Genomic DNA, 23,701 nt, shown 5'->3' on the forward strand with positions numbered 1-23,701 from the left:
CCTCTTGCCTCTGCGTGGCTAGGGTCCAGGCTTGGGGCATAGGCAGTGCTCATGCTGAACAGTTTAAACAGTTTGGCTCTGGAATCAGGAACTCTTTGAGTTTGTTGAGAAAAAGTTCCCTCTGAGAGCGTGGTGCTGGGGCGGTGGCCCAGGGCTGTGCTGGCCTGGCTGCCTGTGGGGCACGGGGACTTTCACGGGGTCTGGTGCTCCTGCAGCCCTCCTGGACTTCAGGCCCAGTGTGATTGGGAGTGGGGGCCTAGTTCCCTTCCGAGCAGGTATGTGGGAGGCTGTGTTGGCAAGATTGGTTTTCCCTTGGGACCTGGGGTGAATTGGAGGGTCACTTGAGAGTTAAGAGGGGCCACTGTGATCATCGGGGCTGGTGGGGCCCACAGCAGGGTGCCTGGGCGATTCTGGGGACAGTGCAGCGGGAAAGGCCCCGTCAACCCCGCAGCCCTGTGTGCATCTGACTCCCCAGCGACTGGACTGTCTGAGGAAGTTCCCGTCTGGGCTGGGCCGGGCCAGTTGGGGCTTTCGCTTTAGAGGTGGGGAAACCAGGGCCCAGCAGGACCCCCAGAGCCAAGCGAGCCGGGTTCCCTGCCCTGATACTAGCTGTTTGCAGCCGGGACTTAGAAAAGGTCCTGCACTTTCTCATGTGTCTGTTTTAAGCATTTTTTTTTTTTTTAAATCCCCTTTCTGGGGTGGGAGGAACTTTTGTCACAGCTATTTCTGACCTTGAGCCGGAAGGGGCTGGGCTGTCAGCCAGAATGGAGGTCTCCAAATTGGATGGTGAGTGGGCAGCTGGAGTGTCCCCTGCCTTTTCCCATCCCGCCCAGGGAGGCCCTCCAGCAGGTGGGTGCTGGCCCCTGAATGCCCGGGACCCAAACACGGCTCATAGGCTCCGTTCTCTGCTGCTTCCGTGGACACTGTTTATTCTCTCTGAAGTCCAACGCTACGAATTTTTTCTTTCTTTCTTTTTTGGTACTGGGGGTTGATCTCAGGGGCCTTGACCACTGAGCCGCACCCCCAGCCCTGTTTTGTGTTTTTTATTTAGAGACAGGGTCTCACTGAGTAGCTTAGTGCCTGACTTCTGCTGGGCCTGGCTTTGAACTCACGATCCTCCTGCCTCAGCCTCCTGCCCAGCTGCTGGGAGTACAGGCCTGCCCGCCTGCCCGCCTGCCGGCCATGAATTCATTATTTCCAATTTCCCTTCAGGGCGGCTTGGGGTGGTACAAAACAGTTGGAGTTCCTGTTGTGCCACCTTCTGTGTGACTCAGGGCCAGTTGCTTGGCCTCTCTGAGCTGCCTGAGCCAGTGCTGCCTCCTCTGTAAGGAGGGATTCTGGTGTTGCTCCCCAGGGCTTGGGAAGGAGTTAATAAGCTCCTGCGTGAGGGCCCAGGGCCTTGGAAGCTCCTTGTGTGTCCTCCTCTCAGCCCACCCCTCTTCCCCTGGCAAAGTCTCTTCCCTTAATTTATGAGGGTTTCTGGGCACAGCCCTGGACTGCCCAACAAATCCATCTCGGGACAGTCGCTGCGCTCTGTCCATGGAAGGCGCCAGAGGTGGTGCTGGGGGCGGACGGAGAAGGGCTGAGAAGGGCTGCCGCTTTGTCCTGCTCTCAGGAGGGCCTTGGGCCTACTCTGAGCAGTGATTTGTGCCTCCGGAAATCTCTGCTCCCAGCCCTTTCTCCCAACCGCCTCTTAAAAACACAGCGAACCCCCGTCGAGGCCCTCGGTTCGCCCGAGAACCATATGCCGGAGTCTCTGGGCCGGGCTGGCATTCTTCTCTCTGGGGACAAATTTGGGAAGGATTCTCAGAGCCTCCAGCTAGAGGAGGGGTGGGACCCTGGTCCCAGAAAAGCAGAGGAGGAAGCCGGAGACAGCTGACACCGAGATTCCTGCTGGGAGGAATGCGGGCGGGGCTCTGCCTGGCCACCGGATGCGCGGCCCTGCCCCCAGCACGTGTGCACAGTCGCGGCTCTCATGTGCAACACGCTCATGTGCAACACGCTCATGTGCACACGCACCCTCCCCCCCCCCCCCCCCCGCTCTCTTTCAGTCTAGGCCCGAATCCCCCCACGTGTCGGGTTTGAAGGACACAGAAGGGTAGGCCGGTCTGAGCATGCCCTGGCTGCGAGCAGCCGCATCGACTTCCAGGAGCATCGATCGCGGCGCTGCTGGTGACACGGAGGGCGCGCACTTTGCACTCGCAGGCTTGGGACTGGACTCCAGCGGGAGAGAACACCCGGCTGTCACAGATGGTGGGAGGCTGGGGCAGGCCAGGAAGCCACCGTCCCGTGCTCAGGCTGAGGAGCGTGCGGCTGACTTCTTCTCCTTGGGGGGGCCCCCAAGCGCCCACCTCTTCCTGCGCTGCAGCCTGAATCCTAGCAGCCGGGATGTGCCCACCGTGGCCTGGGCGCCATGGAGCCGGCTCCTGGGCTTTCTTCTTTGCAGAGCCCCCGCCGGGCCGGCCAGAGTCCACGCTGAGTAAATATTTGCGGGTGAAGGAGAGTCTGGCTGCAGCAGGCAGTAGGCACCGAGGGACTGGGGACATGGAGATGACACGGGGATCCAGCTGTGCGTGGAGGGAAGGATCAGCAGACCTAGGATTTAGTCCCAGCGCATCAGCTCCATGAATTCAAAGGAAGCCCAGAGCCTGGTGCCCCCTGCTTGGGCCCAGCCCAGGAGGGAAAGGCTCAGTGAGCAGGGGCTGGGCGCTTTGCCTCTGGGTCTCAGTTTCCTCGTCTGTGAAGTGGGGATGCCAGGTCCTGTGGCCTGAGGTCGTGGGAGGGGTCAGAAGACCCTCAGAGCTGCAGAGTGTTGTGTGTGTCCATGGTCAAGTTCAGAAGAGAGGCACTTGGGAAGGTCTCACAGGGCACAGAGGGAGCTGTGCCAGCCCTTGAGGGGACACCTGCTGGAAGTTGGGGTGTGGTGGTCCCCACGTCCTCTGCCTGCAGCCTTTGTGGGTTGTGCGGCCTCTGGGCCTTGCCAGCCTGTGGGTGCTGGGGGGCCCTGGCCAGATGGGGCTGGGCACAGGGCTCCTGGCTTCCTGGAAGGATGTGGTTTCTCACTCTAGTCCCCAGCACAAGAGAAGGTAGTTGGCGCTGGGTTGTGGCTCAGCGGTAGAGCGCTCACCTAGACGCACGAGGCACTGGGTTCCATCCTCAGCACCCATAAATGTAAATCAAAAAAATAGCGAGAAGCCAGCTTCACCCAGTGGTCAGCCTGGCAGGGGCTGCTGGCTCTTTCGAGGGTTGCAGCCTGGCTGAGCCCCTGGGTGGTGGCCCGGGGCTGCTGGGATCCTGTGGAGTCCAGATCCCATCCACACTTGCCTGAGGTGTGGCTGGAGCTTTGCCTTGCCCTCCCGGGAATGGCGCCGTGAGGGGTGGGCTTGCGTTGCCCTGTGAAGACTGTGTCCTCTCTGTGACTTTGCTGGATCTTGCACGCACCATTTAATTTCTCACCCCCAAGTTTATCCCTCTGTAAAACGGGGTGAGGTTTCTTATGAGTTCTGCTTCTTGGGCTGGTGTAAAAATCAGTTGCAGTCGTGTGATACGAAAACATCTTGGGAAAGGATTTAAAAATAAACCAGTTTGACTCAGCAGCTGCCGTTTATTGAGCACCTACTAGTGCGAGGCTCTCAAGCTTCTGTAAACGATACTAGTAGTCAGCAGAGAATCTCCAGAGGAAGGAAGCGATCGCGCTCATCTGACAAAGGAGAGGCTCAGAGAGGTGAAGTCGTCCATCCTGCGTCTCACAGGGAGTCCTCTCTGGACCTCCAGACCAAGCTCAGTGCCCTTCCTGGATGGCTGCCTTGTCCCATGCCACCTGAAGGCTAGTGAAGGTGGACCCTGAAGCAGGCAGGAGGCAGGCTGGAAGCAGGGTCTCTCCAGCACCTGTCACAATATTGCCACGTGGGTGGCAGAACAGGAGGCGGTGGCTGCTCTAGGAAGACTTTCTGCTGTCACTTTACAGTAATCATCTCTTGAGAAGCAAGTGAATCGCGGTGGTGGCAGGTGGCGGATTCCCCACCCCCTGCTCTCTGGAGGGGATCCTAATGGGGGTGCCCGGGGTGGGGGTGGGGGCGCCGGGTGAGGGAAGCTCTGGTCAGCCAGGGAGCGAGGCACAGCTGGGCAGTGTGGCCCGTGGGGGATGCACAGGGAACAGGACACACACCTGTGAGTGGCTTCCCGTTGGGTCTCAGGCAAGCCCCCGGCTAAGGCAGATGGAAACCAGGCTCAGGGGGAAGTAGCTTCACCCAAGTCCACTGCAGGGCTGTGAGACTGGGCTCTGGGGTGTGCTCCTATTGTCCTGCCCAGCCCCAAGGTGTCCCCAGAGCAGTGACTTGAGGTTCTTCACTGATGACAGCCAGGAGGCAGCACTGGGCATCAGGGGCAGGATGGAGGCTGGCCTCCGCCGTGGGCTGGGGACGCCTAACTTGTGCTTTTGATCAGCGCCATGCACTTTACCAGGCCACAGGGAACCTGTTACCGTCATTTCGTGCCTCTTCTTGGGGAAGACGAGACTTCTGGGTGTGGTGTCTGAGAAGCCAGCGGCTGGTCACTCACTGCACCAGGCCCCGTGCTGGCCACCAGGGGAAACGGACACAGCCCCTGCTCTCCGGAACTCAGAGTCTGGGGACCAAGGGAAATGTGTCATACCGTGTGGCAGCGTCACAGGTTAGGCACCTGCTCAAGTAGTGCCTGTGCATCCCAGGAGCCTGATAAACACTTTTTTTTTCTTTTTTTGGGTACCGGGGATTGAACCAGGGTCCCCTCAACCACTGAGCCCCATCCCAGCCCTATTCTGCATTTTATTTAGAGACAGGGTCTCACTGACTGGCTTAGTGCCTCGCTGTTGCTGAGGCTGGCCTTGAACTGCGATCCTCCTGCCTCAGCCTCCTTACAGGCCTGTCAGGAACATTTGTTAGTTTTAATTGGTTAAACAAGTATTTCTGGCCTTGCCTCCTGGCCAGGCTCCATTCAGAGCAGTTTACACACATTGAGTCCCTGGAACCTCACACTGAGCCAGCCCTGCGAGTGGGAAGCCATCTGGCCCATTTTCGAGGTGCTGATACTGAGCACCAGAGGTGGCTGAGGGAGGCGAGCCTAGAGTGGGGCACACTTGTCGCACACCCCCTCTGAGCCTCTGTTTTCACGTCTGTGAAATGGGGGTGCGCACTCTGCTCTCACCATGCTGTTGGGCTTTGGCCTGGGTAGAAGCCCCTGCACGTGGCCATGTGGGGAGGGGCTGTCTCCCAGCTGTGACCAAGATGCTTGCTCAGCCATCTCTGCTCGCGTGCCCTGACTGCGGGATGTGTGGGCTCTCACAGCCCCCGCCCCGCTGTCTGCTGCCGGATGGAGAGAGGCCCCTGCAGTGGGGATGGTGCCTTCCACCCTCTTACTCGGCCATTTTTATTACTCGGATTATTTTAAGACAGTTCTTGGCTCCCTGCCTCCTGTTGACCATCTCGGGGGAAGGGAAGAGCTGCGGGTCTTAGTGGACCTTGTGAGATTCCCCGGCAGACAGACTCCTCTCAGGGCCAGGTCAGTACTTCTTCCCAGGACCCTTCTGGTGCCTCTCTTTGCCCGGCCCCCTCTGGTCAGGGGAGGAAGGCCTCCTGGGGATGGGGCGGGGAAGCTCCGGGAGAGGCATGCTGCAGTCAGCACCAGAAGGTCCCTGGGTGCCCCAGCCCCAGGAGTCCAGAGAGCCCCTGGGCCTGAGCAGGGCCAGTCAGGGAGGCTTGCTGGAGAGCTGTGCCCGGGGCTGTGGTCGGAGTAGAGGAGGAGGAAGGTGCAGGTGGACGGCGGCCTGCGCAGAGGCCTGGAGGGGAGGCTGTGGGGCGGGCGGGCACCGCTGCCTGTGCCCAGCTGGTGTGCACTGTCCTCTTCCGCTCTTCGCCTCCGTCCTCTCGGCCTCCCTGCTCTGGCTACCCCTGGTCCCCTCCGGCCCCTCTTCCCCTTCTTCCTCGTGCTGTTCTGGTTTCTGTCCTGGTGGCTGGCTCTCACCCCGGCTGAGGGGGCATCCTGTCCCCCAGCCAGACACCAGGCTGCTGTGTGGCTCTTGCTGCTGGGGCTCCGAGCACCCTGGGTGTGTGTGCACGTGCTCACGTCACGTCTGTGTGTACGCGTACGTGTGAGCAGAGTCAGAGCCTCCGTCTCTACTCTGGGGACTCAGAACCCCCAAGGTCGGGACCTCGCCTCTGGCCACCTCTTGCACTGTGGCCCGGGCTCTCAACATCAAGGTGAGGCCAGGAGGCCGTGAGGTCAGTGTGGGCTATGGGGGCCAAGGCCTCGGGTCACACACAGGTGGGGGGCAGGTGGGGGCCGGTCTGCTCACCTACTCCCTTGGCCTCCCAGGTGCCTGTGTCTTTCAGCCCAGAGGGCCTGAGTACTCCCTAAGGTCATTTCATCCATTCCTCTGCCTCCAGGCACAACCATTCCCGCCATCCTCCACAGGCAGATGTACCTCCCGTCCTTCTGACCGACCCAGGTGTTTGTCTTGCAGTGTTTCTGTCAGCCCCCCACACACACACACCATGACCACTGTGCAGATAGGAACAGAGAGGCCCATGGGAGAGAAGCTTCCTGGGGTCACACAGCAGGGGGCGTGGACCAGGCCTTCCCACCCTGGGGCTGCCTCCGTCTCCCAGCAGCCCGAGCACTGGGGGTGAAGAGCCGCCTACCAAAGTCACAGCCCGGGGCCTGGGAGCGGGGAGGCCCACGGAGCCCACCCTGCCCCTCCAGCAGACCCAGGTCCTGGGGCTGTGGGGCCGAGGTCCCCTGGATGGGAGGTGGGGTTTGTGTCCTTGTAACACAAGGCACCAGCCCAGCCTGGCTTTGGGCTCCTGGGGTGGTGACTGAACCGCTGTCCCCACCTGCCACCCAGGTGCTGGTGAATCATTTCTCTGCCTCGGTTTCCTCTTGTGGAAAACCTGCTGGTGAGACCAGAGGCTGCTGCAAGCCACCCCGGGTGGCTGTCCCGGCCCCCTACCTCCGGGTGAGCCCTGGGTTGGGGGTTGGAGTCTTGCCTGGAATGCCGGAGCTGGGTGGCCCAAGCCAGGCCTCCAGGCCCCACGAAGGCCCCCCTCCAGACCCGGACAGTCGCTGTTTTACGTGACAGTGGGCTTCACCCCTGCCTTGAAGGCTCTCCCCTGCCCTGGGGCCTGGGAGCTGGGTGGGCAGCTGCGGGCAGAGCTGGCATCTCCCTGGTGTCCCGTGCAAGGGACCCCCAGGTGGTCGACCAGTCCTTCCTGAGCCTTGGGCTGCGCTTGCTCTTCCTTGGTGCCCGCCGAGGGCTGGGACCGCTGGGCCATGTCCCTGCCCGGCCTCAGTTCTCCCGGCTGTCAAGTGGGGCTGTTGGCCTTAGCTCTTAGGTTGTCACAGGAATGGGAGGTGGCATGTGCTGGGTGCCAAGCGTGGTGCGGGCACCCTGGCTGCCCCCCCGGGCTGCCCCAGCCCCGGGCCGCGGCACTGAGGACTGCTACTTCCTCCCCTTCCAGCTGCACCCTGGCCTTTTGTGTCCGGGCCTTCCTCTCCCCAGCCTGGCCAGCACGCGGGAGGTCACGTCCTCCTCCTTCCCAGCAGACTGTCGGCGCAGAGTGACCCGGAGGGCAGGACCCCGCGGTCAAGGCTGTGTCCGGCACGGGGAGTCGCTTGGAGCCTGTGGCTTCCAGGTGGGCATGGACGGGGGCGGCTGTGCCTGTCCCCGCCTCCCTGGGATGCCACAGCCTCCTCTGTGGGTCGGAAGCAGCCCCGGGAGGCCACATGGTTGGTGTGAAGCTCATGTGGGGCAGGGGCCGGCTGGGTCGGAACCCGCATCTGGCAGACAGCTCACGGGAGGACTTCCCAGGCTCACTCTGCCAGGCTGAGAAATGGGCTCATGTCCCCGGCCCGCTTCTCGGGGGAGTTCTAGGGGCTGGGAGGCAGGGCTCCCCGGCAGCCAGCCGCCCCTTCCTCCTGGATCCCATAAACCAACGCCTCTTCAGGGATGCGGTGAGCACTCACTCCCAGACCTTGGCAGAGGGTGACATTGAAGGCTGGCTCGCCATTGTTCTCCCTGGGTTGACGTCAGGGCAGAGGTTTAGGGTTTCGGCTCTGAGACAAAGGCCTCCTTGTAGCTTCTGCCAAGTTGAAGTGCAGGCACGTCACCCCCAGGTGGGAAACCAGGTAGAGGGATTGAGGCGGGAGCGCCAGGAGCCTGGGAGGCCCCGCTTGGCCTCAGCTGCCCAGGGAGGAGGCAGATCTCACGGTCCAGCCACACCCCACGCGCTCCTTTCCCACGAGGTGCTCAGAGCTGTGCGGACGCGCTCCTGAAAGGGAGCGGTGCTGGCGCCCCTTGTACAGGCGGGAAGCGGAGCCTCGCAGGCAGGAGGACTTGGTACCTGCGGCAGCCGGAGCGTGCAGAGCCTGCACCAGCGCTCTGACTTCAAGGGTCAGCCCGGGGCCCAGCACAGGGGTGTCATTTCACATCCGGCTCTGGGAGGGTGTCTTGCAGAGCCAGGATGCAGTGAGGCCACAGCGACAACCTCGGGGCTTGGGGGAGCCAGAGCTGTCCTCCCTCTCCTCAGGATTCAGAGTGGACTCCCTGATTATGAGCATGTGTGTGGGGCCTACGGTCTGCCCGATGTGTATGACACATGTGTGCACAGGGTAGAGAGGGGACCGGATGCTGGAGAGTCAGTGGTCACTGGAAAGTGATTCCGGGGGAGCCATGTGGGCAGGTGTAAGGAGCCATCTCAGAGGACACCTAGGACCTCCTGCTCATCTTCAGTGTTTCCCACTTGATATTCATCCATCTGTCCATCGTTTTGGGGGTCCCTGTGCCCAGACCCTATGTTTGGGCTTTGTGATGGTCCTAAATGAACTGGGCGCTTGCCAGTTCCTGGGGAGCTTTCCAATTGACTGTCAAACACGGCGGAAGAGTGCTAGAGCTTCAGTCTCCCTCTTTCCTTTATTTCAGAGAGGGGTAGCGACTTGCTCAGGGTTGCCCAGCGAGGACTCATCAGGTGTGCAGAGTCCAGCCCTCGCTCATTTCTCTGCCGTGCTGACCGCTCTGGCCCCTGGCTGGTAGCCCTCCTACCCAGCGCCCACCCCCCGCCACAGCTATTTTGATGTGTTCTTCAGCTTTTCTGGAATCCTCCACAACCTCTGCTCTGAGACACATCCGAGATGCCCGCTGCAGCCTCGCTTGGCTGTGCCCTGCCCTGACACGTCGCCTTGCACATCCGCAACAGGAGGCCGAATGAACCCCGAGTGCGCATGTTCCTTGCAGGCCCCAGAGGGTCTCTGAATCTCTCTCACCTTGAGTTGGGGACCATTGCAAATCCTGCTTAAAAATCTTACTTCCAAGAAGAGCATTCAGAGACTCCCAAGACATGCAAGACATGCCGTCCCTCATCCTTTTTCAGCCTTTTCTATTGGGAAGTGCTTCCTGGTCTCTAGCCATGATCCTGAATGCTGTATTTCCCCTTGCTTGGTTCTCCTCTGAGCAGGGAAGTGGCTGGACTTCACACCATGTCCCCCGCAGCCCTGGAAGCGCGTGCTGGTCTCTCCACCTCCTTCACCCTCCCTCTCAGGCCTGCGTCTCAGACACTAGCTGGGGCGCTCTGGTAGGGAGGCTGGTCCCTTTGGGATCCCGCAGGTTCCTGGAGAGGCACGGTCCTCCTCTTTGTGTGTGGCGCTGGGGTTTGAACCCAGGGCCTTGCGTGAGCCCAGCAAGCGCTCTGCCCACTGAGCCGCGTCGCCAGCCCACGTGCCTCTTCCTGCTGGAGTCGGGGCCGTCTGCACCGGAAGTGGCCCAGGTCCCGCCTCTCCGGATGGGGAAACTGAGGCCCAGAGAGGTTGACTCCCTGCCTTGGTCCGTCCCGTCAGCGAGGCCGAGTGGGGGCCCCTCTGGGGCCGTGGCATCCTTGCTGTTGGGGCAGGGGACCTTCCAGCTTGGTGAAGACGGTGGGCGGTCGTGGCCCAGACAGGGTCCTGCTGGTGAAGCGTCCTGGGCCGCGCTCAGGTGCTGTGGCACCTCCTCCCTGCCTCACTGTCCCGTGGCTCCCTGTTGTCACACGGCCTCCCAGACTCCCTTTTGCCCCCAGGGAGGTCCTCATGTGTGTGAGGGGGACACCATTTCCGCGGCCAGGGCAGGAAGGGGTTAAGTAGTCCTGCCCGCCAGGGCTGGACGCCCAGCTGGTGTCCTGGCCCCTCGGGCCAGCCTGGCCATCTGGCCTGGCAGACACCACACTGCGTCCCATCTGTCCCAAGGCAAAGTCACCAGGAGGAGACCCGTCAGGGTGTGCATGGAACCTGCTGTCTGTCCCCGCTAGGCCAGGCCTGGGCAGGCTGTCTTCTGGCCACTCGCCCAACTGCCCTGGAGTAGCTGGCACACAGGGTCTCCCCAGGAGAGGAGAGTCAGCTCGTGCAGACAGGCCCAGAGAGGTGCAGAGACAGGCTCAGTGTCACACAGCAAGCCAGTGGAAGTAGAGTGGGACTCATGAGGGACCCTGCTTGCCTGTGGCTCCAGCTCACCCATCAGTAGAGACAGTGCAGGGTCCGCTGTGTGCTGGGCAGTGGGGACTGGGGACACGAGGCAGCACCCCGCGGGGAGGAGAGGCGCATCCCAGCCGGCCTGGGGCTGTGACACCCTCCCAAGCTGGACGTGGGGCTGCGCTAAGAGGAACATGCTAATCCGAGGCGCTGGGTGACTGTGGTCCTGTCGCTCCTCACAACCCAGGGGGGTACTGTGGTGACCCCCATTTTACAGATGAGAAAACCGAGGCTCAGAGAGGAAAGTCACTTCATGGGACCACAGCTGGGGGCGGCCGAGATGGGCTCCCTCCAGGTCCGTCTGGTGCCAGAGCGTCTGGAGGTGGGGACAGGCTGTGCCTCACTGCTTCCCCAGGTTGGCTCCTCCCTGGCTCTCTGCCCCGGCTGCCTCCTGAGTGCGACCAGGGACCGTGTGTCAGGAGGACGAGGCTCAGGAGGAGAGTCCCCAGGAGGGTCGGGGTGAGAAGAGGAGCTGTGCTCTTGCCAGCCCCTTGGCACAGCTGGAGTTGGTGGCCCTCTGACTGGCCTTGGGCGGGCTCCCAGCGGCATCCGGGCAGCCCTTGGGGGACTCCCGCTGGTCGGCCCTGTGTCTTTCTGGAGGCCCGGAACTCTGCCCAGGGTGGGGCTGGCCCAGGCCATGGGAGCCACACAGGGTCCGCAGGGGCCTGGCAGCCGGGCCAGGCCTTCCGCGCTCCCCCCTTGAGGTTTTGGGGCGATGCAGCGTGGGGTCCTCTCTGATCCCTGGGGGCTGAGGCACACCCTCCTCCACCTTCTCCCTGCGGTGTGAGGCCACCGCCACAGAGAAGCCAGGGCAGGCTTTGGGGTCAGGCAGCCCGGGCTCCCGACCAGCTCTGCCTCCTCACGGGGCAAGAGAAGGGGACCCAGAGCCGGGCAGATCCAGGGCTCTGTGACTTCGGGCAGGTCCCTCCACGTCCCCAGGCCTGTTTCCTTGTCTTTGAGATAAGCACAACACTGATGCCGCTCCGAGCCGAGTGGACGGTGCCCGACGTGCTCGCCATTCACGATGTTGCCTGTCGCCATCACGTGGTCCTGAGCGAGTCACCTCAGCCCCGTGAGCCTCAGTTTCCCCCTCAGCAGAAGGGGCTCGAGGAAGTGAGAGGCTTCCAAATCCCGGGGTCAAGGCTTCCCCACGACAGGGTGCCGGGAGCTTCTGTCTCGCCCTCCTGCCTGAGGGGACTCCTCCTCTCTCTGCTGAGAGGCCCCCTGGTCCTGGGGATAGGTGGCGGGAGCTCTGTGGGTGTTGGGTGGGGGCCAGTGTCCCCCCCGGCCCCCTCTGGCTCGTGTGGAGTGGAGTCGGGGTGAACCGTGTTAGTCACTGATCCCCCTCTTGGCACGAGCCACTGCAGGCTAGTGGCTGTCCCCGCTGTGCCTGGAGCCGGCCCCTTCCCGGCCAGTCAGGACAGTCAGACAGTCACACAGGGGCCGTCCCCACCCCGACCCACCCGCACTTGCACAAACCCACGGGTAACTGGCGGCCCTCTTCCCACCCTCCCCAGGGACGGCCAGGAACGCTGTCCTCCCCTGGCCAGGTCTGAGCCCTGCCTGGCTGTGTGACCTTGGGAACGTCCCTTCACCCCTCTGTGCCTCAGACTTCGTTCCCGAGGGACCTGGACCTCGAATGCTGGTCCTGGTTCTCGGCTGGCTCTTCGCTGTGCTCTTTTGAACCCGGCCTCCACCCCTGAGCTACACGCCCCAAATGGCCCAGGCGGCCTTGAGCTAGCCGTCCTCCTGCCTCAGCCTCCCGAGTCTCTGGGATCACAGGCAGGCGCCCCGCCCAGCTTCTTTGCACTTTTGTCACCTCACGTGGGGCCGTGTGCGCACGTCACCGTCATCGAATGCCCGGGGTTGTCCACCTCCACTGTACCGCCCTACGCTGGGCCCTGGCTCCAACACGGAGCCTTGTTTTAAACTGGCGCTTGCCTGGCAGGCTGTCCTTGGCCACCAAGCCCTCATTTGTCCAGCCTGCAGGTGACAAGGGAGCCTTGGAATCTGAGGCCGTTGCCCCAGGCTGCTGGGTGAGTGACGTGGCCCCCTGCTGAGCCAGTGTGCCCTGCGCCTACTGGGGGGCCGCTCAGTCACTTGGCATAAACAGTGGACAGATCCAAGGTGCACATTAGGTTTCCAAAATAGCCTCGGAGTCTCTGTTTGTCTCCAGGCTGTAAACACGTCCCTGGGTGGGGCCCTCGCCCTCTGGGCACGGACCCGGGGGCCTCCTGCTTCTGGGCCTGGTGTCCAAAGACTTGGTGCCCAGAGCCCCTGCTGGCTCTGGATAGGGCAAGAGCTGGAGCCCAGAGGGAAGGGCTGGAGGACCCCAGGAGGGGGTGAGGGAGAGGGTCTCTGGGGGCCAGAGAGTGGGCTGTGTCACCAACATTGCCACCCCCTGTCCTGGCAAGATGGGCCAGGCTTTGACGTGGGGAGGAGAGCCACAGAGCGGGTCTGGCCTGGGGACGTTGGGAAATGGAGGCTGCCAGGCGGTGGCGGGGCCAGCTCCCAGGCCACAGTCAGGGCTGCAGCAGCCCTAGTTTGGGTCTCCCTGTGTCAGGCACCAAGATGTTCTCAGCAGTGCTGTTCAGGTTGCTAGGATTGGGAGTGACAGTGGGGGTCCCATTAAACCGATGGCACCCCACCACCTGGTGAGAAGGATGCCGCTGATTGTTGAATGGAGCCTCATTGTTGAAAACGACATGGTCTGATCCCACTTCTGCTTTCTAAAAAGCTCATAGGGAAAAGTTGGGCAGGATGTGCCCCTTGATGTCAAGGGTCACCCAGGGAGGGGACTTGGGTGGGTTTGAATTGTTAGGCTTACCTGATCTTGATCACCCCACATCTCTTGTGTAACCATCATAAAACACTCCTGCAATTTAGAAATTTAGAACAAGGGGTACATGAGTGGGTGTTTTTGTCTTCTTAAAAGTTAAATGGCTTTGACTTTTTGACCAAGTATACATGACATCATTTAACACTAAAAAGATATGGAAGGGGGGCTGGGGATGTGGCTCAGTTGGTAGAGAGTTTGCCTAGCATGCACATGTCCCTCCCTGGGATCCATCCCCAGCACCACCAAAAAAAAAAAAAAACGGAAGGAGTATATGTATTGGTCTGTTTTCTGTTGCTAACACAAAACACCTGAGGCTGGGTAACATTTAAAAAAAAAAGTTTATTTAGGTCATAGTTTTGGAAACTGAAAATCCAAACAGGGTGGCTCTAGATTTGACTAGGGCTCCTTTGGCCATGTCACATCATGGCAGATGGCATCATGGCAGCAGCATGTGTGAGAGGGAGTGACCTGGTGACACAGGAAAGCAGAAAGTGAGGAGGGGCCAGGCTCTCCCTTGTCTATGACCCTTTTGAGCAAACCAGCCTGGGGTGCCATGAGAACCACCTCAGTCCCTCCTGAGGGCAGCACCCCCAAGGACCTCACCAACTCCCACTAGGCCTCAGCTGTCCCTCTGAGGTGGGGCTCACGGAGGACCAAACTTCCCACACACCATCCGTGGAGGACACTCTCAAACCATATCCAAACCGTAGAAGCGAGGACATTTTGACACTCTGTGACATGGATGGCCCTGAGGACATGGTGCTAGTGAAGATGCTCTCTACCTGAGGCACCGAGAGGAGCCCAGATCTACATGAAGACTCCAGGGCCTGGGCGTGGGAGAGGCGTGGAGGAGGGTACGAGGAGTTGGTGTTGAATGGGTGTGGACCGGATGCTCCCTGGCTGAGGGCCTGGTGGCTCCAGGAGCATCCAGAGCTCAGGTCCACAGGCTTCTTCTCGGGTGTGTGCTGGGCTGGACCCGAGGGCCGGGAGGCGTCCTGTCTTCCCAGCCCTCTGTTTCCAGGCGTTGATGGCGGGGGCTGGCTTGACACCTGGAGCCCAAGCCCTGGCCACGTCCCTGACGGAGCTGCCACCTAGCTGGGCCGCCTACTCTCACAGCGTCCACCTGCCGGGCATTTCCTAGGAGCTGGGCCTGTCCTTAGTGGTGACGCGCACTGGCTGTCGCGGCCCCACTTCTGTTAGCTCCTTCTTCACGACCAGAGCGACAGGACCACGCGGGCAGGAGGGGAGGGGACGAGTCTCCACTTTCTCAGAGCCTGCTCATTACGTCTCCCACACAGTAGCAGCCCAAGGGGGACTTCGAGGACCTCACGGGGGACTGGGGAACCAGAATTCCTTTGGCCTGGAGCACAGGCCGGGAGGGTCGGGACTTGAGCCCGTCCTGTTGGACTCCAAGGTGGAGCCTTGTGCCCCCTGTGCTCTCCCCAGCGGTCCCCCGGCCGGCAGAGGCTAAGGCCTTTCCGAGCTGAGAAGTGGCTCTTGGGAAAGCACAGCCCCGGCCAGGGGCTCTTCCAGGTCAGTGACTGTGACCCCGTGTGCACTGTGCCCCTGCCCCTGGCGTGGTGACTTGGGGCATTTTCTGAGCAGCATGCTGGGGGGTGGAGGGAGAGGGGTTCGTGGGGCGGGAGACGCTGTCTTACCCTGAGGTGGGCCGGCTCTGACCTTGAGCAGGGGGTTCTGCCCGCCTCGAGGTTCTCACCTGTCAAGTGGGAGTGACTGACCCCTGGCTCACAGAGCCCTGGTGGGAGGAAGGTGACCAGCCCATAATACGCATGTCACAGTAAACCGGGGCCTTCTGCTGGGAGAGCAGGTCTGATGAGCGGCGGGAAGGGTGGCCGTGGGGAAGGCTGGGCCCAGCCCTGGACGCGCTGGGTGGGCGCGGCGGCTGGCCTGGGGAAGTCTCGGAGGGCTCCCTGGGGGAGAGGTTGGAAATGAGCTGCAGAACCTCGCGGTGGTCTGTAATTTGGGTCACAGATTCCTCTCGCCGTGGGACGTTCCCGGAGTCTTTCCCTCCTCAGCGTGGCCCGGCGGGCGGGGGCAGTGCCCACTAGGGTGTGGATTCGGTCAGGTTCTCACAGCAGGGGCTGCTCAGCACGCTGCCCGGATGTCAGCGTCCACAGCTGTTCTCAGTGACCCATCCCAGGTCTCACCATCCTGGGAGCCTGGCAAATGTAGACACTGGGCAGTTAGGACAGTGGCTCATGATACAGCCTCACCCTCAGCGTGGCATTGGGGCAGGTGACCTGGGGCCTCTCTGGCCCCCTCTTTGCCCACAAAGCCAGCAGCTGGTGCAGGAGGACACCCTTAAATGCCCAGGCCTGTCGGGTGGCACCGTGAGACGAGCACCTGCTGACACAGTGTCCCTTTTCAGCATGGACCTCGGAGGGCCGAGAAGTGCCCATCAGTTTGTAGGGTGCCCCGGGGGGTGGGGCAGAAGCAGGTGTTTGCTGGGTTCCTAGCAAGGGATAGGGTGGCATTAGCATCTGTCTTCTTTCCGTCTGTCACCCCCATCCCCATGTGCCGCTGGCCACCCAGCCAGGTGACGTCAGCGCCTAGTTCATTATCTTTACCTTCAACAACGCGATTATGGCAGGATAGTGGCTCTGGGGCCGGGCACCCTTAAATCTGGCTCTGTCAGAGTCCTGCAGCACTCTCCCAGTCTCTGAGTGACTGTCACTTGGCACTCATGGGGATGGTGACGCTGACTGTCACGGTGCTCCTGGCCTTTTTATGTTATGTTGTAGGATAGTTACAAAAACCCTATGAGGTGGGGGTGGTATTTCTGGGGCCCAGAGACGGTGGGTAACTTGCTTGAGGTGACAGAGCTGCTGTATGGCTGGGACTTGTTCCCAGGGTCCTCGCACTCTTCTCCACTTCATAGTTACAAACTCGAGAACTGATGATGTCCCAACTGGCTCTTGAGACTTTGTGGAACGTCAGACAGCTTTGTGGCCAGTGTGGGGTGTTTGTCCACAGACCACAGAAGTTGGTTTCTGACCTAACTGGGTGGGTCCTCCCAACGCATCCAGTTTGACCTCATTGTATGGCTCAAGGGAAAGTGACTGGGAGGAGGGCACTCCCTTGGCTTCAGAGATGATTGTCATCTTTGATTCTGCAAGGCCTGAGCAGCTCAGGGCAAGGGACCCAGGGACTGTTAGTTGAATGAATGAGTGACATACGGATGAATGAGTGGAGGCCGCCACCCCATCCCCTGCTTCTCAGCCAGGGAGAGGGTGCTCAGGGGGTGTCTGCTGGTGAGGGCAGGCAGCCAGAAGCCTGGCACCACCCAGGATGTCACCTCTTCCTGGCTCCAATGAGGAGCCATATCCCGGGTCTGTGAATCTCATAGGTGGAGGGATTCTTGGAGATCCTGTTGCAGACGGGGAGACTGGGGTCCAGGCCAGGCAGTGAATTAGGGATGCCTGATGCCTGCCACGGCCCGCGCTTCCCCGTGGACTTTAGAGCTGGCCTCCCCAGCAGCCTGGCTGCTCCCACCTCACCCACTGGAGTCCCTGGTGGCTGGTGGTTCAGGCTGAGAGGTGGCCTGCTGGTGGGGGTCATACTGGACGTCGTGGCTTGGCTGACCTGGCCCCGTTGCGTTTGCAGCTGGGGCTCTGGCCTGCCCGGGCCATTAGTGCCCGCCTGTAATGGAATCTGCCCTGGTTAAGTGTTCACATTAAGCGAATACCTCCCCCGTGGAGACGATCAGTTGGCATTTAATTTGTGTTTCCTTCCGAGAGCAGCCGAGTACAGCTGGGCAGCTCTGATGGGCATGTCTGCGAGGCGTCCCTTCCTGGGGAGCAGGGGCTCCGTGAAGAGGGTGGGCTGGGGTGGTGCCGGGAGGGGCAGGGCAGGCGGGATGGACGGGATTCTGTCCTGTTCTAGACAGATACCAGGTGGGAGGAGGAGGCCAGGGGGCCCAGAGACCACATCTGGCTGCCCGAGGAGCTCCCGGTGGGGGTCCCACGTGTGTTCCTGCTGGCCCTCTTCCACTGCCCTTTCTGCCACCGATGGACTGTCCAGGGGGCGCAGGGGTGTGGTGTGGACGGAGGAGTTTGGAGTGTGGTGGCAGTGGGCGGGGCTCCAGGTCCTCTCCGCGGTAGACCCGCCTGGTCTTGGTGGCCAGTGGGTGCCCGGGTCTGTCTCTCCTGGCAACCTCTCCTCCAGCTCAGGAGGCACCTGGCCCTGGTCTCGCTGTGTCAGCACACCTAGGGGCCTGGGCTGGTGAGGCCCCTGTGCTGGAGCCGCGCTCCAACATGCGCCCTGCTGCCTCGAGATGAGCTCCCTGCGGCCAGGGAGGAGCAAAGATGGCACGGGCCCTGGGCCCCCGGGCCCCAGGAAGGAAGCTGCTCCCGTCCCCGCCTGCCTCTGCCCGAGGCCAGGCCCACCGATGGTCTCAAGCCAGCCTCACCTGAGCATGTTCCCCTCCCCTGAGTGAGCTGGCCGGGCGTGCCAGCTGCCGCCTTTCCCAGCAAGGTGTGCACCATTCCTGCAGCGCCCTCCAGCTCCTGCCCAACTACCGAGCCAGACACCCGTGCCCTCCAACCCAGAAGGAGGGGTGTGCTTCCACCTCACTGGTGGGGAAACTGAGGCCCAGAGAGGGTGATCGACTTGCCCAAGGTCACACAGTTGGAAAGTGGTGGGGCAGGAGCTGACCGTCTGTTGCCCAGGAGTCTCAGGACTCTCTCCCCAGCAGCCCCAGGCTGTCCCTGGCGCCTGAACTGTTTCGCCTCCCTCTCCAGAGCTGAGCCCCTCTCTCTGCCGGCACAGGAAGTGAGAAGCCTGTGACTCAGCCGCCCCTCTCCCTTGGCCTAGCGGTGGGTTTCCGCCCCACCGTGGGCCGGGCTCTGTGGGCTTGTTCCTGAGTCTGTGTCATTTTGAGCTGATGGGGGAGGGGGAGCTGGCCTGGGCGGGGGCTGGGGGCTGGCCTGGAAGCTGCCCCCTCCCCCCATGGCCAGCCAAGGCTTCTCGTCAGTCACGTGGTCCCAGCCGTGGCTCCTCAGGAATGCAGGGAGACCACATCTGGCTGGGACCGGCGCTGCCGCCTGCCCCTCCTGGCCACCCCCCTCCCACGTGTGCGCCTGTTCCGCTGAGATGGTGGCCCGGGCCCCAGAGCTGCAGCTGCTGTGCCTACTGTCCCAGGTCCCTGCCTCCCCTCCCCGGCCCTGGAGGGCTCTGAGCAGTGGGAGGGGATTTCTCCGCCGGCCTGGGCCTGCTTCCTGCCCTGGCCGTCCCTCGGCCATCCCTGGCTGTGTCTCCTGGGAGAGGCTCTGGAGCTGGTGGTGGCGCGGCTGGACTCGGGGCTCCTGGGTGCCCCCGGCCGGGAGGATGCTCCAGAGGGGAGGGGGTGAGCAGGGGGCGAGGGAGTCGCCACTCAATGCCCAGCGCCTCACCAAGGCCCGGGTGTCGCAGGTGCAGGGAGACAGCAGAGCAAGGAGTGGCCACTGTCACCAGTCCCCTGCCCCGTGGTGTGGCCGACCCCAGCTGTAGACGGCTCTGCCGCCCTCCCCAGCACCAGCAGGGGCCTCGCCCACCCCATCAGCCGGGCCAGGATGCCCTGGACGTCTAGGGGCGTGGAGGTGAAGGTGAAGGTGCAGTGGCCTCACTGCAGGCCCGCCGCTGTCCCTGGCATCATGGGCTGGCTCCTTTGGCGAGAGCCGTGAGCCATGGGACACAGTGACCAGGCTTCCTGGGAAGACAGCGGCCCCCACCCCTCAACCCTGGAGTCCAGCTGAGTGGCTCCAGGCTTGGGGAGGGGAGGACATTCCAGACAAGCCTGGAGAGGGATGGGGTTTTAGGGGGCAGAGGAGGGGAGGACAAGAGGAAGGACAGCCCGGCTTGAGTCTCTTTCCCTGCCTGTGACATGGGGACAGTCCTTTGGGGGATTAAGTGGTATTTTACTATGGACGTGGGGTTGGCTTGCCTGAGGTCACCCCCAGGGTAGTCAGGGAATGTCCCCTCCCCCTTCCCTCCTCAGCACTGGAGGAGAGAAGTGGGGGGCCCACGAGCCGGGAAGGGGGCCTGCGGAGGGGCATTCTTGAAGACGCTCAACTTCCTGCCCTGAAGGTGTCTCTAAGGTGACCCCACCAGGGTCCCCTTCAGCTCACCATCACAGAAGTTCCCAGCAGCCCTTCCCGCCTTGGATGGCCCAGAGGTTGGATTGGGCCCGACCTGGGTTCAAATCCAGGCGCCACCGTTTGTTAACTCGCAGCCGTGACTCTGGCCAGTCCTTGGCTCAGCCACGGACTGGGGTTGGGAGTCGGGGGCGAGGGCTTTAGAAACCACGTCCGCCCCCTTGGCCCGCGGCAGATGCACCCTCCTGCTGGTGCCCCAGCCTGTGCCCTCCCTCGGCCCTGGCCTTGTGCTCTTCCCTCTGCCTGAGCCCCCTCTGCCGAAGCCTCGCTCTAGACAGACCCAGGGCAGGGGACAGACCCGGGCTGTGGGACATCTGGGGAGCAGGTGTTGAAATCTCAGCCAGTTTGGGGTGAAGCCGGCGCTCCCCCTCTCTGGGCGGAGTCGCAGTCTACGCAGGTGTCTGGGGCGCTGTCACAAGCCCATCACGCCTGGCCCTTCACCCCAGTCCGCGAGTCACAGAAGGGCAGACACTTCTGCACTGTCAACATCACGGCCCGCTGAGCCAGGCCTTCCTGCGAAACTCCTGGGAGGGACGTGGCGAGGGCAGTGGGCTCGGGCCTGGGCGGCCAGCTGCCCTCCGCAGCGGAGCCTGTCTCTGGTGTTCTGGGAGCAGTGAGCCAGCTGCCTGAGCCGCCCGGCTTTGCCAAGAAGAGGCCCTGACACCTCCCGAGCGGGCACACCATTGGGGCGGCTTGGGACATACCATGGAGCGGGGGTGCAGGGTCAGGCTGGGAGGGCTGAGGTGGAGGCACCAGTGGAGGGTCTTCAGAGTCCGGCCACTGCAGTGCCAAGCGCCGGCCAGTATCACTGGGGAGCGTCTGCCCCGCCCAGAATCAGCGTCTCAGGGTTTGCTCGGTGACAAGATCACCAGGTGATTCCTGGGCACATTATTTGAAACTGCTTCAGAGCAGGAGCTGGCTTGGATCCCAGCCGTATACGAGCTGTGTGACCTTAGACAATTACTTTGCCTCTCTGAATCTCAGCTCCCTCATCTGCAAAATGGATTTGGATAAAAGTTCTCTACCAGAGAGGGTTAATAACTCACAGCCAAGAGATGATGTGTGTGAAGGGCGCTGAGCCACCAATGTGGGACCCAGACCGAGTCTGCCAGCAAACGGCTGCTGCTGCCGCCGCCATCGGGAATCCACAGGCGTAGGGCGCCCTGGGTTGATTCAGGGCAATCACTTTCCCTCTCTGGGCCTCGTTTTCCCCAGCTGTACAATGGGCCTCTCGGCCCCTGCCCTGCCTTCCACACCTGGGGTTGCTCAAAGGCAAGGCGGGGGTCTCCTTCCCCCAGGCCCACCTGGGGCAGAGGGGTGTCATTCTTCGCCCCTCGTTGCCCGGGGCTGTGAGGACACTGGTGAGGCTGAGGCTCAGACGCTCTGGCACGGGCCTGCTCGGCAGCATTGGCTCTCAGTCCCCTTGCCCCGGAGCACAGCGGCCAGGAGAGATGATTCAGCTGGGGCCCAGTGTTCTGAGGGGAGCCTCAGATGCCGTGCTGCAGGGTCGGCGAGGGTGACCTGGGAACTTCCCCCACTTGGCATCCCGTCCCCACAGGGGGCCTGTCCTCGGGAGAGGTGGCCTTGGGCAAATCACGTGCACGCTCACGACCTCAGTTTCCCTCTCTGCACGACAAGGGGCATCCAGGGAGTGGCCCCCTCCAGGTTAGGCCCTGAGCCTCCTGAGTGTCCCCTGTGTCCTCCAGGGCTGGCGGAGCCCCAGCCCCAGCCCTGCTGTCTTCGGGTCCAGGCCCTGGAGCCCATGGCAGGTGTAGGCCGGGCAGCTACGGTGGGCTGGTGAGGACCAAAGTGAGCAGAGTGCTGTCCTCGGGAGCCGGGAGCGAGGGGAGGAATTTCCGTCTGTGTGCAAACAGCATCCGTTTTCTCCTGTGTCCAAAAGCCGGTGACGTAACCGCTCTCCCTCCGTCCATCCCTCTCTGGGGCCTATTTTTAGCTGGCCCGACAGCATCCTAAAGGCTCTAGACTCCTGCTCTGTGGCCTTGTAGGGAGGGCTGCAGAGGAGCAAGACAGAAGCTCATCTGTCTGGCCCGGGGGTGGGGGGGGAAGGGAAGGGAACTGGCCCTGGCTCCTCCAGGGGGGGAGGAGGGGCCAGAGACCCTGGTCTCAGGCTTGGAGGCTCCTGGCCTCTGGGGAGCCCCCCCCCCCCGGGAGATGCTGAGCAGTCAGCACGGAACCCCCTCCCTCGCTCTACCTCGGGCACGTGGCCACGAGCCTTGCCTTCTCCACCTGTCGTGGGGGAAACCCACCCGTGCCACGGGGCTGGATTGCTTTGTGCAAAAGGTGCCCGGCTACAGAGGAGTCTCCAAAAAGGGAGCTGGCATTGTTGATGTTGCTATTTTTACAGTCAGCATGAGGCCCCAGGGACTCCCTCCTCCCCGTCTGCTGTTAATCTGGGGTGCCTTAAACCCTCATGCGTCTGCGCCCCTCTATCTTTTCCTGTTCTTTCAACCAATTGTGTACATGAATGAAATGATTTTCAGGTGTACTTAGAGTCGAGTCTGGCCTATAATAAATGTTAGGTAAATGAGAGCTGTATTTGTTAGGTTTTGCTTTAATGTAATAAAACAATCTGGGTTTGAATTCTGACTGCACCCACTGACTAGCTGTGTGTCTTTGAGCAAGACATTCAACCTTTCTGAGCTTAGTTTTCACATCTGCAAATGGAATAACAATACCTATGTAGGTTTCTGTGTTGGTCAGCGTGGGCTACGAAACACATAGGCTCCAAGACTGCCATGTGCAGCGTAGCGACTTTGTTTCTTGTGGGTGCAGAGAAGTGGGGAGGGCGGAGCTGGCGGCTGCCTGGCGCTGAGGCCAGCTTTGCTGCTGTGTCTTGCTGCAGCAGCTGGAGCCCCAGCATCTGTACAACACTTTACAGTTTGCATGAAGGGGTGGTGACCCTCTGGGCCGCCCGCCCCCCAGCGCCAGCCTCATGTCTTGAAGTGATCCCTGTCACCAGCTGCTACTATGGTTAGCGCCAGCCTAGCTGTCTCCCTGCACCCTCACCCTTGGCTAGGCGCTCCGGGAGGGCAGGAGGGGATGGGGTCACCGTGCTGCTCCCCGGCCCAGCCTAGGGACAGCCTGGGGTGGGTGCTGGAGCTACCTGGATACAAGGAGGTCCCCCTCTGATCCCCTGTTCTCTTGGCTTTTGCAGATGGGAGGAGGAGCTGGCCAAACGCATGAACCTTCAGACCATGGTGGACACCCTGCAGGAGGTGAGAGCCCTCGGAGGTCCCCACGGGGTGGGGGGGGTCAGGCGGACAGTCAGTTGGCCCAGGCTTCATAGGACAAAGCTGGAAAATGACTCCGAGCACAAGCCCTGCTCTGTGGTCACTTCTGCTGCCCCCACCTCTTCCCTGTGGAGGAAAGGTCCCGTCCACCTCCTCTGCTGGAGAGCTAGGAAGGGCCCAGCACAGGTGACAGGTAAACTCAGCCAAGGAGCAGGAGAGCCTGGTTCCCTCTGTCTCCCCACCTGCGTTGGGCTAGGTGGGCTCCAAGTTCCCCTGTCCCTCAGCTTGTGGTTCCCCTGAGCTGGGACTGGGAGAGCCCGTGGTCACGTCCAGGTGGGTCTCTGGCCCCAGCAGGTGCCACAGAAAATGCTCCTTACCCGCCCACGGAGCACCCTGACCTCCCATTTCACCCCTCGGCCTCTGTTTTCCTCTCAGCCAAATGGGAACAAGAGCAGAAAAGTTCTTTCAAGACATTGTAAACATTGGGCCAGGGACAGAGCACAGGGGTAGAGCACTTGCCTAGTAAGCCCCTGGGTTCCGTCCCCAGTGCCACAAGTAAATAAGTCAGTAAGTGAAGAAATAGATGAATAAATAAAATTGCTGTCTGATGTTTCAAGCACTTACTGTCGGGCTGGGGACACAGCCCAGTGGGTAGGGTGCCTGCACCAGGCCCTGCGTTCAATCCCCAGCACCACACACAAAAAAGCACTCACTGTCTAAGAAAGAGACGGATTGAAGTAACTATCACCGCGAGGAAGGAGAAGGGTAAACATCCCTCTTTCTTTTATAACAAAGTATTCTTTCTTTACAAATCCAACATGTTCACAGTCGGACATTTGGAAAATCAGAAAAGCACAAAGAACAGAGTCAGGGTCACCTGCAGTTCTCCCCTCCGCAGCTTGTCCCCGGCCTGCCACCTGTCACATGGG

The 23,701-nt window shown here is 61.6% G+C and overlaps 1 protein-coding gene across 2 annotated transcripts in view; it reads left to right on the top strand.

The window, feature by feature from the left end:
* Positions 1–23,701, top strand: part of Iffo2 (intermediate filament family orphan 2) — a 41,764-nt gene that overhangs the window by 5,057 nt on the left and 13,006 nt on the right. For both annotated transcript variants that reach the window (XM_046469071.2, XM_058571112.1), the window contains exon 2: positions 22,697–22,757. In XM_046469071.2, coding sequence (XP_046325027.1) covers positions 22,697–22,757 — 61 coding nt within the window. The remainder of the gene's footprint in view (positions 1–22,696; positions 22,758–23,701) is intronic.

This window comes from Marmota monax, unplaced genomic scaffold (genome assembly GCF_021218885.2).
Source record: "Marmota monax isolate L192 unplaced genomic scaffold, Marmota_monax_Labrador192_F-V1.1 WCK01_AAM20220418_F8-fsc00008, whole genome shotgun sequence".
Lineage (NCBI taxonomy): Eukaryota > Metazoa > Chordata > Mammalia > Rodentia > Sciuridae > Marmota > Marmota monax.